At 41.3% G+C, this 13,566-nt stretch overlaps 1 protein-coding gene across 1 annotated transcript in view; it reads left to right on the top strand.

The window, feature by feature from the left end:
* LOC119424121 (LLGL scribble cell polarity complex component 2) overlaps positions 1–13,566 on the top strand; it is a gene marked incomplete at its 5' end in the record, with an annotated part of 37,346 nt that overhangs the window by 8,354 nt on the left and 15,426 nt on the right. Inside the window, 2 exon segments of the mRNA XM_037691589.1 lie at positions 6,917–7,181; positions 7,257–7,407. Of these exon segments, the coding sequence (XP_037547517.1) occupies positions 6,917–7,181; positions 7,257–7,407 (416 nt within the window).

Here is a 13,566-nt window from a genome sequence, read left to right as displayed (position 1 = left end):
TCACCTGGTCCACCTTTCGTTTTATTACTTTTACTTTATTTTTTTTTTGGTGACACGGGTCCTGAAGAAGGTGCTCTCCAGTCCAGGAGGGAGGAGCCCACGAAGACTTTGCCTGCTGCCCGGAGTGAATTATAAAACTTAGGTTAATAAAGTTTTATTTTTAAACCTTCTTTTGGTGTCCTGTGTCCCTTAAATATGTTCGGTCTGAGCCGGTCGTAACAGCAGTGTTACTTTTTAATGTGCTTATTTTTTAACAGATACTAGATTACCAAGCTTCTCATTGTTTTTTACTCTAAAGCACTGAACTTTTATAAACCTGCAATTTTTCTAAAAGTCTCACAGCAACATCAGTTTAAAAACGCTTTTTAAACCGTTCACTTCCAGAAATTCGCTATTTTAACAGTTACTCATTGAACCAGGTGGTGAAAAAAGAAAGAAAAATGATGATGAGGAATAATCAGTCTCCCCTTCAGGAAAACTGTTATACTCCTCTTCTCCTGCCATTATCTTCTATTTAAAATTAAATATGAAGATGTGTTGTTTTAGGTGGTAAAAACAAATCAGAAAAGTTTCCTTTTTCTGATATATTTACGCTTATTTAGTGTTCTAGCAATTAAACGTGTATTATCTTTTCAGCAAATGAGTAAACTTTATCAACTCTGTGAATATCTGGACTGTATCTTTTAAAAAGGTTCTAATTTTTCATTTTGCCCCTCCATCAGAGGAATTACCAGTGAATGAAAAATGTTTTGGTAAATGCCCTTCTGGCATAAATACCTTCATCACTTTTTAAATGCAAGATAACAGTAATAATTCAGCTTGAAGAACGTTTATTAACTCAAAAATGCGTCTGACAGAAATAAGCACGTCCAATTTCACCAAAATAACCTAAAAACGAAGTGAAACTGTGATTTCAAGTTTCCAACAGCAGGTGGTGGTGTTAGCTCTATACCAGCAGGAGCCTATGACAACTTCCTGTGGACGTTCTGTTGACATCCTGTCGTTAGCTTTTTAGCTTAAAATTAGCTTCGGCTAAAACTCGGTCAAATCAACATTTCTGAACGGATTTCAAGCTAAAACGTGGCATTGTTTCAACAAGCACGACTTCTTTGCATGAAACATGAGTTTTGGGGACATGTGGCACGGCATTTAGTGATTTTAAGCACAGAAAAGGCTTCGGTTCAATCGAGCTTTACAACCTGACATCAGAGGAAGTGACGCAGACACGTCACTCATTTCTCAGCGTATCAGAGCGTTCCACACGGCCGTTCTCAACCAATCACGTATCGTTTTTCCAGCTAGCGTCTTAGCATTTAGCATAAACATTCCGGTCAACTTTTCGTCTTTTAAACTGTCAAAATGTACCATTTTCTGTTAAAAATGTAACGAATCAACTCTCAAAGCTTCACGGAGACGGCGCTCCGTTCTTAAAAACGTCTCTTTCTTCAAACACGACTCGTTCGAACCGAATCAGAACCGAGCCGGACCAGAACCACGTCTGGACCACAGTTTAAACAGAATAAAGCGTTTTAACACAAACCCAGCTTCTTGTTACACAACAGATGTACAAATTCAGCTTTCAAAAAGACACATTGACGTTAATTTAAGCTTTCAAAAACATCACTAGCTGCAAGAACCTTGCTGTATTTTCTCTGCACTGCAGCTGCAAAAACGCTGCGTTTCACACAGCAGAAATCTGCACTTTTCATTTCATGCCAACATGATAAATCAATTGTTACACGAATAACAGTCCATTTATGAACCTGTCACGGGCCACCAGTATGTTAAACAAACGTACGGGCCACCAGAATGTAGATGAACATATTCTGTGATATATTCATAAATTAAACGGATTCATTCATTTTTCTGGACTGAATAATATCGTGTATTGAATCTAATAAAAAAAATGTAACGTGAGACGTTAATTTTCTTTGACCCATCAAAATGAACATGGTCATTTATTTTCAGAATCAAAATTTAACATCACACATTTACATTAATTTGGCAAAATTGAAAATAACAACAGGTTAATTAATCAGTTTACAATTAGAAGACCATACGGCGATGGTTGAAAACCTTGCTTCACAACAGACATTTCTGAAAATATCTGGAATGATTTCTAGCAAAAAGAAGAGTTTAAAGATGGAAAATGAAGTTTATCTTGAGAGAGATGGGTGAGGGAATTTGTCTGTTATAACCAGAACAACACGCTCCTTCTGGGCCCAGCTTAACCAACGGTACACTTTGCGGTTGAAGATCGACTCTTTACCTTGGCAGAGATAATTCCAACTTCGGTGTAGAGTTGCCTTCAAACGCTATCCAGCGTCTCCGTAAGGATAGTAGGGAACCGTTCGGAGTCGTGAGATCATCCAGAACAGACTTCATAGTTCCTCTGAACTTCTCTTGTTCAGCTTAGTCGCAGATGTCCTGAGCATTCTGAACTCTGCTGCTCTCGGAACCAACTCACAGCATTCTCTCAGCGTTCTCCTCAGCGTTCTTCCCAGAACTGCCGAGAACTTCTCAGAACTTCTGAGTTTCAGAACTACCGTGAACTAGGAAGTGTTGCACCTTTTAAAAGAGGTCACTTCCGGTTCATTTGAGACCTTTCTGATTGGTCGGTGGACCAACAGAGGTGTGTTTTTGTGATGTAAGAGGTTATTAAAAGTCAAGGAAAAAAGATTCAATTGTTTAAGAACAGACAGAAGATTGCTATGAAGATTCCAGACTTCGTGGAGTCAACTCTCTCATATCTGCCTGAAAAAGTTAAACATGACATTTCTTTTTAAGTAAACTTGCAGTTGACCGAAACTTGACCTTTGACCAACTTACACAACTTGCTCATTTCAGACAGAAAATCAGACAATGCATCATTAACCTGATTTCTACTTTGAATGAGGATAAAAATCACTAATACTGTTTCACAGCGGATTTAAAAATGATTAGTTCACTTCAACATTTAAAAATGGTTTGAACTAAACACACTTTGATTATCAAAACATTTGTAAAATAGTAATGATAATAGAAAAAGAGAGTGTTCTTTCAATTGATCAGTGCAGGACACTTAGAAAGTCTCTGGATGAACTTAATCTTGTGTTTCTGGACTCAAATCAATGAAATACAGTTCTTGTTCCAGGAAGGCCCTCAAGGCCAGATTTTGACCTGAGGCTTAGTTCACTACACTTTCCCAGAAAGGCTGATAAATGTTAGCCCTCAAACCACCATCACTCCGCAGGTGCTGTCCTTGTCCACCATAACAGCCCACAACTTCCAGAGCCTTCAGCATCTCAGCATTAACCTTGTTCATCACTGGTGTCCTGCCAGCTGAGATCTTTTGAAGCACCACGGTAACCTTTACTTTGTAAAAGTCTTGTCTGCCCTCGAGTCGTCTGACTTTACTGCTCCTCAAACCTTTGAGGGTGCATAGTTCACTTTCAATATGTTAGGGTCCATTTAAATGTTTTTGTGTACACCCCCCCCCAAAAAAAGGGGGGGGGGGGTTCTGAGTTCTATAATTTATTTTGTAATGTTTGTCACCTAAATGTGTCATATGTTTATTACAATTTTACATGAATTATCTGAAATAATAATAATAAATACATGGCAACAAAACAAAACTGTAATGAATGCATGCGCAATAATCCAGGTAGATAAATCTAACAAGGTTGAGTCAGGTCCTCTGGATGGATTGCTTTTGTTGAAATGTTTCATCTTTTATCCAAAACACTTCTTCAGTCTGAGGAGCTGCAATAAACTGACTTATAAGCACCTTCTCATGGTGGATCAACCCAAGAAGATCTACAAATGGACTGTACTTATATAGCGCCTTTCTATCTTATTTCAAGATACTCAAAGCGCTTTACACTACAATCTGTGTCCTCATTTACCCATTCATACAACACTCTACTAGATCTCTACAAAGCTAATTGAACAAATCCTTCTAATGAGACTAATCAGTGCTTTATCACATTCATTCACCGATGGGACACACATCAGAGGCAACGAGGGGTTCAGTGTCTTGCCCAGGGACACTTCGACATGTGACTGCTGGTGGATTCGAACCCCCAACTCTCGCATTTTAGGACGACTGCTCTAACCACTCAGCCACAGCCGCCCCTACCTCCTTTATCATGTGAACAGCTAGTTCTGGATATTATCATCAAACTGGTTGATCCACTATGAGAAGATGCTGCTTGTGTCAGTTAGTTGCAGTTCCTCAGACTGAGGAAGTCTGTTGGATAAAAGATGAAACGTTTCAACAAGAAGAATCCATCCAGAGGACCTGACTCCACCTTGTATGATGTAATTAATATTGACAAGTTGCAACAAAAAGTATTTCAGTTAAACAGAACAATTTGTTTTATAGTGATTTATTCATGTAACGTAAAATAAAAACTTTTAGATTTGCTTTTGACCTCTTTGGATTTATTTTTATAATCACAGGATCCATTTGTTCCACTTTGCCATGAAAATGTGTTTTCCTCAGATTACTAGCAGCTAGTGGGCAGGTTATAACCAGTCCTAATCTAATCTCTGTGGTAAGATCTCCAAACAACATCCTTTATCTCATTGGTGTAGTCTACATTTTTGCAATGGTTATACTGTGTTTCGAAACAATGGTGTGCTCTATCTACATTTTTGTACTGTGCTTGGAAATGTTATGTTATCTACAAGACATATCATGTGCATTAGATTATATTACTACCTTGAAATACTTATTCATACAAATTCATCCTGCTTGCACCGTTAAAATTCTACAATGTTGTTTACTATTTCTTCTTTAGGACCTTGTAAGTATTATAATTACTTTTTCACTTTTTGGTACTTTATTTTTGTACCCTTATTGCATTTCCTTATTTTTTGTTCTTTGGTTGTTTTTTTTTAGCGAGTCAAATCAGTTCTTCTCATCCTGAGCATTTCATTGTACTGTTAACCCTGTGTTAACCTGCATGTGACAAATAAACACAACTTGAACTATTAAACACTTTGTACAAAATCAGTTTAGTCCCATCCAGACATCTAGCACTACTGTTTGCTAACACTTGGCATGATCAAAACAGCTACAAGTCGTAGGATTAGTTTACTTACCGCCTTTGACGTCGTACGACCGTAAACTTCTTTGATAAATCCACAACGCCAAATATTATTCCTTGGTATGTGATAAAATATGCAGTATAAAGCTTAGAAAAACTAGAAGCCAAGGATCCAAAGAAGTTCAATCTGGTCCTCTGGACATTCAAAAAAACAAAAGCAAAACAAAGCAAAAAAAAAAATAGAAATGTTTTGTCTCTCATCCAAGAGACTTCCTCAGTCTGAGGTGCTGTTTTCAGCTCAGTCTCTTAAATAGCACCTTCTTAGAGTGGATCAACCAGTTTGATGCTGACAACCAAAACCAGCTGATCACATGCTCAAGAAGGACCATCAGCCTAACAATGATACCCCCTCAACATACGGAATGAGGGGGTATCAGAGAAACTGAGACGTTTATTTTCTAAACATAATGTCCCAGTGGCTTTTAAACTCCAAAATACATTACGGCAAAGACTGGTTCATCCCAAAGATCCAGTCCCCCGGCACAAACAGAGTAATGTTGTGTATGCTGTTCTGTGTCAGGAGGGCTGTGATCAGTCTTACATCGGGGAAACTAAACAGCCACTGGCCAAAAGGATGGCCCAGCACAGAAGATCAACATCATCAGGCCAGGATTCTGCGGTCTACACTCATCTCCAGGCCAGCGGTCACTCTTTCAAGGATGAAGATGTTCACATCCTGGACAGAGAGGAACGATGGTTTGAGAGAGAAGTAAAGGAGGCCATCTTTGTGAAAAGAAATCGTCCATCATTAAACAGGGGTGGAGGCCTCCGGGTTCAACTGTCCCCCTCTTACAATGCTGTGATTGCTAGTATCACTCAGCCCTCTGTGAGTAGTAAACAGCCATCAGTGTGCTAATGACCCATTGTTAGGCTGATGGTCCTTCTTGAGCATGTGATCAGCTGGTTTTGGTTGTCAGCAGCAAACTGGTTGATCCACTCTAAGAAGGTGCTATTTAAGAGACTGAGCTGAAAACAGCACCTCAGACTGAGGAAGTCTCTTGGATGAGAGACGAAACGTTTCTATATATTTTTTTGCTTTGTTTTGCTTTTGTTTTGTTGAATGTCCAGAGGACCAGATTGAACTTTTTTGGATTTTTCTACCTGGATTATTGAGCATGCATCAAGATAGAAGCCAAGGAGGTTGCTTGTAGCTACTTAGCTTCTTCGCACGTCAGCGCCAAAACTCCAGAAGGAGCTGATTGACTGGAATGAAAGTTCATCTGTGACTTCATTGGTTTAATCTTTTACCTCTTCGTAAACTTTCGTTGTCGCTACTCAAATCATGTGACACAGGTCTGTTTGACCGGTGGTGGAGGTGGGGGGGTCCTTCCTCCACTCTGCACTCAAATCATGCTGCATACAGACAGATTGTAGAGACCGCTGCTCTCAGGCTGACAGATCATTATAACAGTTTATTATAAGGCGAGAGATAACCAGTTATTTTGCTTGGACATTTGCCCAGTTGCCACCAACTGCACAGCATGAAGGGAACGTTACGTATCAATGGGCATTTTTAATTGGTTATGCGGAAATTCCCAAGCATTGTTTGTGATTATATGTCATATACTCTCGTATCACGTAAACTACAGCACGGGTTTATCTGATGAGTGAGTGGCCTTGACAGCAAAGAGGCTGTGTGAAGTTTCTCAGAGGACCTAATTCTCAGTAAAACTTTGAATAACCACAGACTTCCAAGACTTGCTAAAGGCGGTGTTGTTTTACAGCTGCTCCTTTCTTCAGATGTGGTCGCCACAGCAAGTGAACTTCCATGAAAGATTGACTATTGTTACGCTGGATGTCCTTCGTTTTTTCATTTTTGTGTTCAGGTGTTCACGCTGCCAAAGGTGAGCTCCAAGATGAAGCTGAAGCTGACGGCTGTGGATGGCTCCAGGGTTCGGAGGGTGGGGGTAGCCTGGTTTGGCAGCAACCGTAACGAAGACTACAGCGAGAGCGGTCTGGTCTTTCTGACCAATCAGGGTGACGTGCACGTGGTGTCGCTGCCACATGTGAAGATGCAGGTTCAGTACCCATGTATCCGGCGGGAGGACGTGAGCGGAATCGCCTCGTGTGTCTTCACTAAGCATGGCCAGGGTAAACAGGCTGCAGTGTGTTCTCTGCTCTGACTTTCCTTACACTGCTCACTGCTGTCCCATTGTCCTCCACCAGGATTCTATCTGATCTCACCATCGGAGTTTGAACGCTTCTCCCTGTCCACACGCTTCTTGGTGGAGCCTCGCTGTCTGGTGGAGGCGCCGCATCATTTAGGCACATCTAACCAGCATCGTGCAGAACATGATGGATCTACATCTGCCCACAGGTACACATCTGCTTATTGATTCCTGCTACAGAAAGCCAGTGAGACCTATTCTCCACACAAACAGAAGAGCGCACCAGCACAATATACTGTACGAAGGAAAACAAGCAGCTCAGCTGCAGCGTGTGGATGAATACTTTGAAAGGTGTTTTGGGTTCCCATGGTACGGCAATTCATCAGAAACAAAACATAATTTAATAGAATGAAGCTCCTTCAAATTCTCTTGAAACTTTCTGTTCTTTGAAACATCTCATGAAGCACTGGATGGAATTTAATGAAATTATCAAAAAGTAATCAACCCAACTAAAGGTGGCCACTACAGCTGCAGTGGTGTTTGAAAGTTTGTGAACTCTTTATAATTTTCTATATTTCTGCATCAATGTGACCTAAAACATCATCAGATTTCCACAAGTTCTAAAAATAGATAAAGAGAACCCAGTTAAACAAATGAGACAAAATATTAAACTTGATCATTTATTTATTGAGGAATTCAATATTACGTATTTGTGATGGTAAAAGTATGTGAACCTCTAGGATTATCAGTTAATCTGAAGGTGAAAGAGTCAGGTGTTTCCAATCAGTGGATGATGATCAGGTGTGAGTGGACACCCTGTTTGATTTAAAGAACAGGTTCTATCAAAGTCTGCTCTTCATAACATGTTGGTGGAAGTGGATCATGGAGGAACAAAGGAGATTTCTGAGGAGCTCAGAAAAAGAGTTGTTGATGCTCATCAGGCTGGAGAAGGTTACAAAACATCTGTAAAGAGTTTGGACTCCACCAATCCACAGTCACACAGATTGTGAACAAATCGAGGAAGTTCACGACCATTGTTAGCCTCCCCAGGAGTGGTGGACCAACAAACATCACTCCCCAGGTGTGGAATAGTCTGTGAGGTCACAGAGGACCTCAGGGTAACTTCTAACAACTGAAGGTCTCTCTCACATTGACTAATGTTGATGTTCATGAGTCCACCATCAGGAGAACTCTGACCAACAATGGTTCATGGCAGGTTGAAGGAGAAACGCACTGCTCTCCAAAAACAACATGGCTGCTCGTCTGCAGTTTGATAAAGATCACGTGGACAGAAGACTGTTGGAAGAATGTTTTGTGGACGGATGAGACCAAAATAAACATTTTGGTTTAAATGAAAAGAGTTATGTTTGGAGAAAGAAAACTGCATTCCTGCAGAAGAACCTGATCCCATCTGTGAAACATGGTGGAGGTAGTATCATGGTTTGGGCCTTTTTTGCTGCATCTGGAACAGGACGACTTGTCATCATTGATGGAACAATGAATTCTGAATTATATAGGAGAATTCTAAAGGAAGATGTTAGAACATCTGTCCATGAACTGGATCTAAGAGAAGGTGGGTCATGCATCAACACAATGACCCTAAACACACAAGTGGTTCTACCAAAGAATATTCAAGAAGAATAAAGTTCATGTTTTGGAATGGACAAGTCAAATTTCTGACCTTAATCTAATCCAGATGTTGTGGAAGGACCTGAAGCAGCAGTTAATGTGAGTAAGCCACCAACATCCAGAGTTGAGGCTGTTCTGTACAGAAGAATGGAGAAAAGTCCTCCAAGATGGTGAGCAGGACTGATCAGTAGTTACCAAAAACATTGAGTTGGGTTCCGGTTTCAACTGAATGGCAGCATAAGAAGAGCACTCCTCCTTAAAGATTTTAATAAAACTCCTGCAACCTATTCTAACTACTCACAGACCTTATTGCAAGACAGCAAGCGCAGGACAGGATGGAAACAAGAGAAAGAAGCAAGAAAAATGCTCCAGATACGTCTGACGGTGATGACGAACCACAGCACATGGATAGCTATGCTAACACTAAAGACGGGCCCGGAAAATCAAAAGGTAACGAAAAACCCAAAGTTAATCTCGAAATTATCCTTCGTGAAATACAAGAATTTAGACAAGAAAACAAACAACACCTAAATGTTTTGAGAGAGGACATTGACAAAGCGAACCAACGAATTAAGGAAGCCGAAGAGCGCATCGTGGCTGCGGAAGCGAAGCTAGACACGGTCGAGCTAGCAGTGAGAAACATGCTAAAAACACTGATTCAAAACGAAGACAAGCTGGCTGACCAAGAAGCAAGAGCAAGGAGAAAGAATATACGGATTTTCAATGTACCAGAGAACATAGAACAAGGCAAATGGATGATTGAACATGTGGAAAAACTCCTTCGAGAAAAACTGAGCCTTCCTGACTCCTACGAACTCAGCATAGAAAGGGCGCATAGAGCTCTAGCGCCGAAACCAACGGGAGCAGCAAAGCCAAGATCCATCGTAGTACAATTCCTGCAGTACCGTACAAAGGAGGAAATACTGAGAAAAGCATGGGAGAAGAAGGAAATCTACGTCAACAACCAGAGGATATACTTCGACTATGACTACCCTACCACAATTTTAAATTGCCGCAAAGAATACAATGAAGCGAAACGGGTGCTGAGGGAGAAGAAGACCCGTTTCCAGACTCCATACCCAGCAAAGCTCCGCATCTTCTACAAGGATGAAACACGCCTATTCCAAACTGCCCACGAAGCTACAAAGGACATGAATGACCGAGGATTTGCAGTCCAGGTGATCCCATCGCGTCAAGACCTGATGAAGATGCTGGAGGGGGAACCATGGCGCATCGCCGGGAGAGAAAGGAGTGTCCAGCGGGAGCAGCCCACCGGACAAGCTGGCGCTATATCCAGATTGCAGGCTTTCAAAAGACAGCCCCCAGAATGAAAGAGCAACGAAAACACCTTTGTGTAAACATATTCTCTGTTTCCTCACATTTCAGCAGTTATCAGGAGGACCAGGACCTTTAAAAGGTTTGGACACTTATTCTAGGTTGTCATGGAGGGCCCTTCCTCTATTACCATCTGTTAAGGACTTCCCTCCAAGTTCTGACCCCAACCCAGGTCAGGTAAAGGACAATCCACCTTTACATTGGAACCCCAGGACTCATTTTCAGATGTGTTCTGTATTTGTTCTTCACCGTTCTTGTGACATGTTAAGCTTACCCAGAGAGCTTAGTAGCAAAAATGTTATTAAAACTACTTATTACTCAAGAAAATGTTATCTGAAAGGTTAAAAGTGGCATCCTTTAATGTTAATGGCATAATAAATCCAATTAAACAAACACGAATACTGACAAAAGTGAAGAGGGAAAAGATAGACATAATTTACCTACAAGAAACGCATATAAATGACATAGAGCATCAAAAACTAACCAAATATGGAAACACTAAATCATACTACTCCTCATACAAGGGAAAACATAAAAGAGGGGTGGCAATATTGATATCAAGTAAAGTGATTTTTGAACATAGTTTTGAAATCAAAGATGAAGAGGGCCGATATATATTAGTCAGAGGAAATATAAATGGAGAGACATATACTTTACTCAATGTTTACGCCCCACCTGGAAGTGATGTCTTGTTTTTTACTAAAATAATAGACCTGATTATCCTGATGCATGCTCAATAATCCAGGTAGAAAAATCTAAAAAAGTTAAATCTGGTCCTCTAAACATTCAAAAAAACAAAGCAAAACAACAAAAAAAATGTAGAAACGTTTCGTCTCTCATCCGATAGACTTCCTCAGTCTGAGGTGCTGTATTCAGCTCAGTCTCTTAAATAGCATCTTCTCAGAGTGGATCAACCAGTTTTGCTGCTGACAACCAAAACCAGCTGATCACATGCTCAAGAAGGACCATAAGCCTAACAATGGATCATTAGCACACTGATGGCTGTTAACTATTCACAGAGGGCTGAGTGATACTAGCGATCACAGCATTGTAAGAGGGGGACAATTGAACATTGAGCATTGAGCATGCATCAGGATATTTTGAACCTCTTTGGCCAGGATTGCCTCAAACTAGTTAGAGAGTTTGAGAAAACAGCAAGGAAGAGGGCAGACTACAGGAACCATTTGCGATTCAACCTCAGATGTTGACAAAGTGGCATCATTCCCAAGAGCCTGGAACTAAAATGTTCGTTCAGCGGGCACCGAGCAAGCAAGATCCTTCAGAAGGCACAAACCCAGCTGCTGAATGAGCGGGTGAAATGGACCAATTTTACTATTGAGGCCTTGAAGGCCAAGGAAGAGTGCATTAAACAAAAACTAACATCATGCCTAGATCGGACCACACTTCAGCAAGTGGACTGTACAGATCAGGCACGCTTAGCATAGCATGTCAAGTCCAAGACTCGACAACAAAACAAGTTCAACGTACTAATAGCTCATCAACACCATCACTATTCCAATAACAACACATTCAGTGTAGGACAACACTCCAGTAGTCAATTACATGCCAGGGAGACAGAAAAGTGGGTGAATAATTTATCTGACAGACAGCTCACCCAGCCGGAGACAGAGATTCTTGCCAGGGGACTGAACTTTGCGGTTGCACCAAGTAGAATTCCTCTGGTGGAGATGATCACAGCTACTGAGTCAGCCATCCGCAACAACAAAATTAAAGAGGCTGAAGCAGAACAGCTCAGAATCAAAGTTTCAGCCTGCCTCAGCAATGCCAAACCACCACCTTCCAACATCAGTAGAGAGGAGAGGGACGCACTCACCACTCTTAGCAAGGACAAAAACATCATCATTTTCCCAGCAGACAAAGGAAGGTGCACAGTGATTTTGAACCAGAAAGACTATCATGAGAAAGTTATGACACTCCTTAGTGACCACTTATGAACCTCTGAAAAGAGATCCAGGAAGTGGTTACAAGAAGAAATGGATAGATTGCCTGAAAATTTTGGAGCAGGACAAGGCTATTGACTGTTTTCTGTACCACAGACTGTACCCAGGGGAGGCCACACCTAGTCTGTATGGTTTACCTAAAATCCACAAACAAGGTTTACCTTTAAGACCAATTGTTAGCATGATTAACTCTGTCACTTATAATGTTTCCAAATATCTGGCTTCTGTACTCATCCCTTTAGTTGGCAGCTCAGAACACCACATACAGAACACCATGGACTTTGTGGATAAGGTGAGGGATGTCATCATGGAGACTGATGAAACAATGGTTTATTTTGATGTCACATCACTCTTTACGTGCATTCCTGTTGATGATGCAGTAGAGGTGGTCAGTTTAAAATTAAAATCAGACACCACTCTGAGCAGCAGGACCACTCTTTCCACAGAACAACTGTGTCAACTCTTGAAACTGTGCCTGAAATCAACCTACTTCACATATGGGGAGCAATATTATAGGCAGAAACATGGGTGTGCTATGGGGTCTCCAGTTTCTCCTATTGTTGCCAACCTGTACATGGAGGAGGTAGAAAAGAGAGCCTTGACGTCCTTTTCAGGGACACCAAGTCATTGGTTCAGGTATGTTGACGACACCTGGGTTAAAATTAAATCTCAGGAAGTCCAACATTTTACTGACCACATCAACTCTGTGGATAAATACATCAAGTTCACACAAGAAGCTGTAAAAAATGGCAAGTTGGCTTTCTTGGACTGTGAGGTCTCAGTCTCTGATAGAGGACATTTGCAAACCGAGGTGTACCGCAAACCCACCCACACAGACCAGTATTTGCAGTTTGACTCCCATCACCCTTTGGAGCACAAGTTAGGGGTCATCAGGACTCTGTATCATAGAACAGACAGCATCCCCACTAACTCGGGAGCCAGGCAGAAGGAGAAATCCTACACAAAACAGGCTCTAGAGCAATGTGGATATCCTAACTGGGCCTTCCTGAAAGCAGAGAAGAAACCCAAACAGGACTCCAGTCAGCCATCAGGTGAAAAGGAGGAACCCAGACCCAGACCAGTGGTCATTCCCTATGTTGAGGGAGTATCAGAGAAACTGAGACGTTTATTTTCTAAACATAACGTCCCAATAGCTTTTAAACCCCAAAATACATTACGGCAAAGACTGGTTCATCCCAAAGATCCAGTCCCCCGGCACAAACAGAGTAATATTGTGTATGCTGTTCAGTGTCAGGAGGGCTGTGATCAGTCTTACATCGGGGAAACCAAACAGCCACTGGCCAAAAGGATGGCCCAGCACAGAAGATCAACATAATCAGGCCAGGATTCTGCGGTCTATACTCATCTCCAGGCCAGCGGTCACTCTTTCAAGGATGAAGATGTTCACATCCTGGACAGAGAGGAACGATGGTTTGAGAGAGG

Source organism: Nematolebias whitei, chromosome 17 (assembly GCF_014905685.2).
Source record: "Nematolebias whitei isolate Nwh7 chromosome 17, NemWhi1, whole genome shotgun sequence".
NCBI lineage: Eukaryota > Metazoa > Chordata > Actinopteri > Cyprinodontiformes > Rivulidae > Nematolebias > Nematolebias whitei.
The sequence above is the reverse complement of the archived record's forward strand: the minus strand, read 5'-3'. Positions and strand labels throughout refer to the sequence as shown.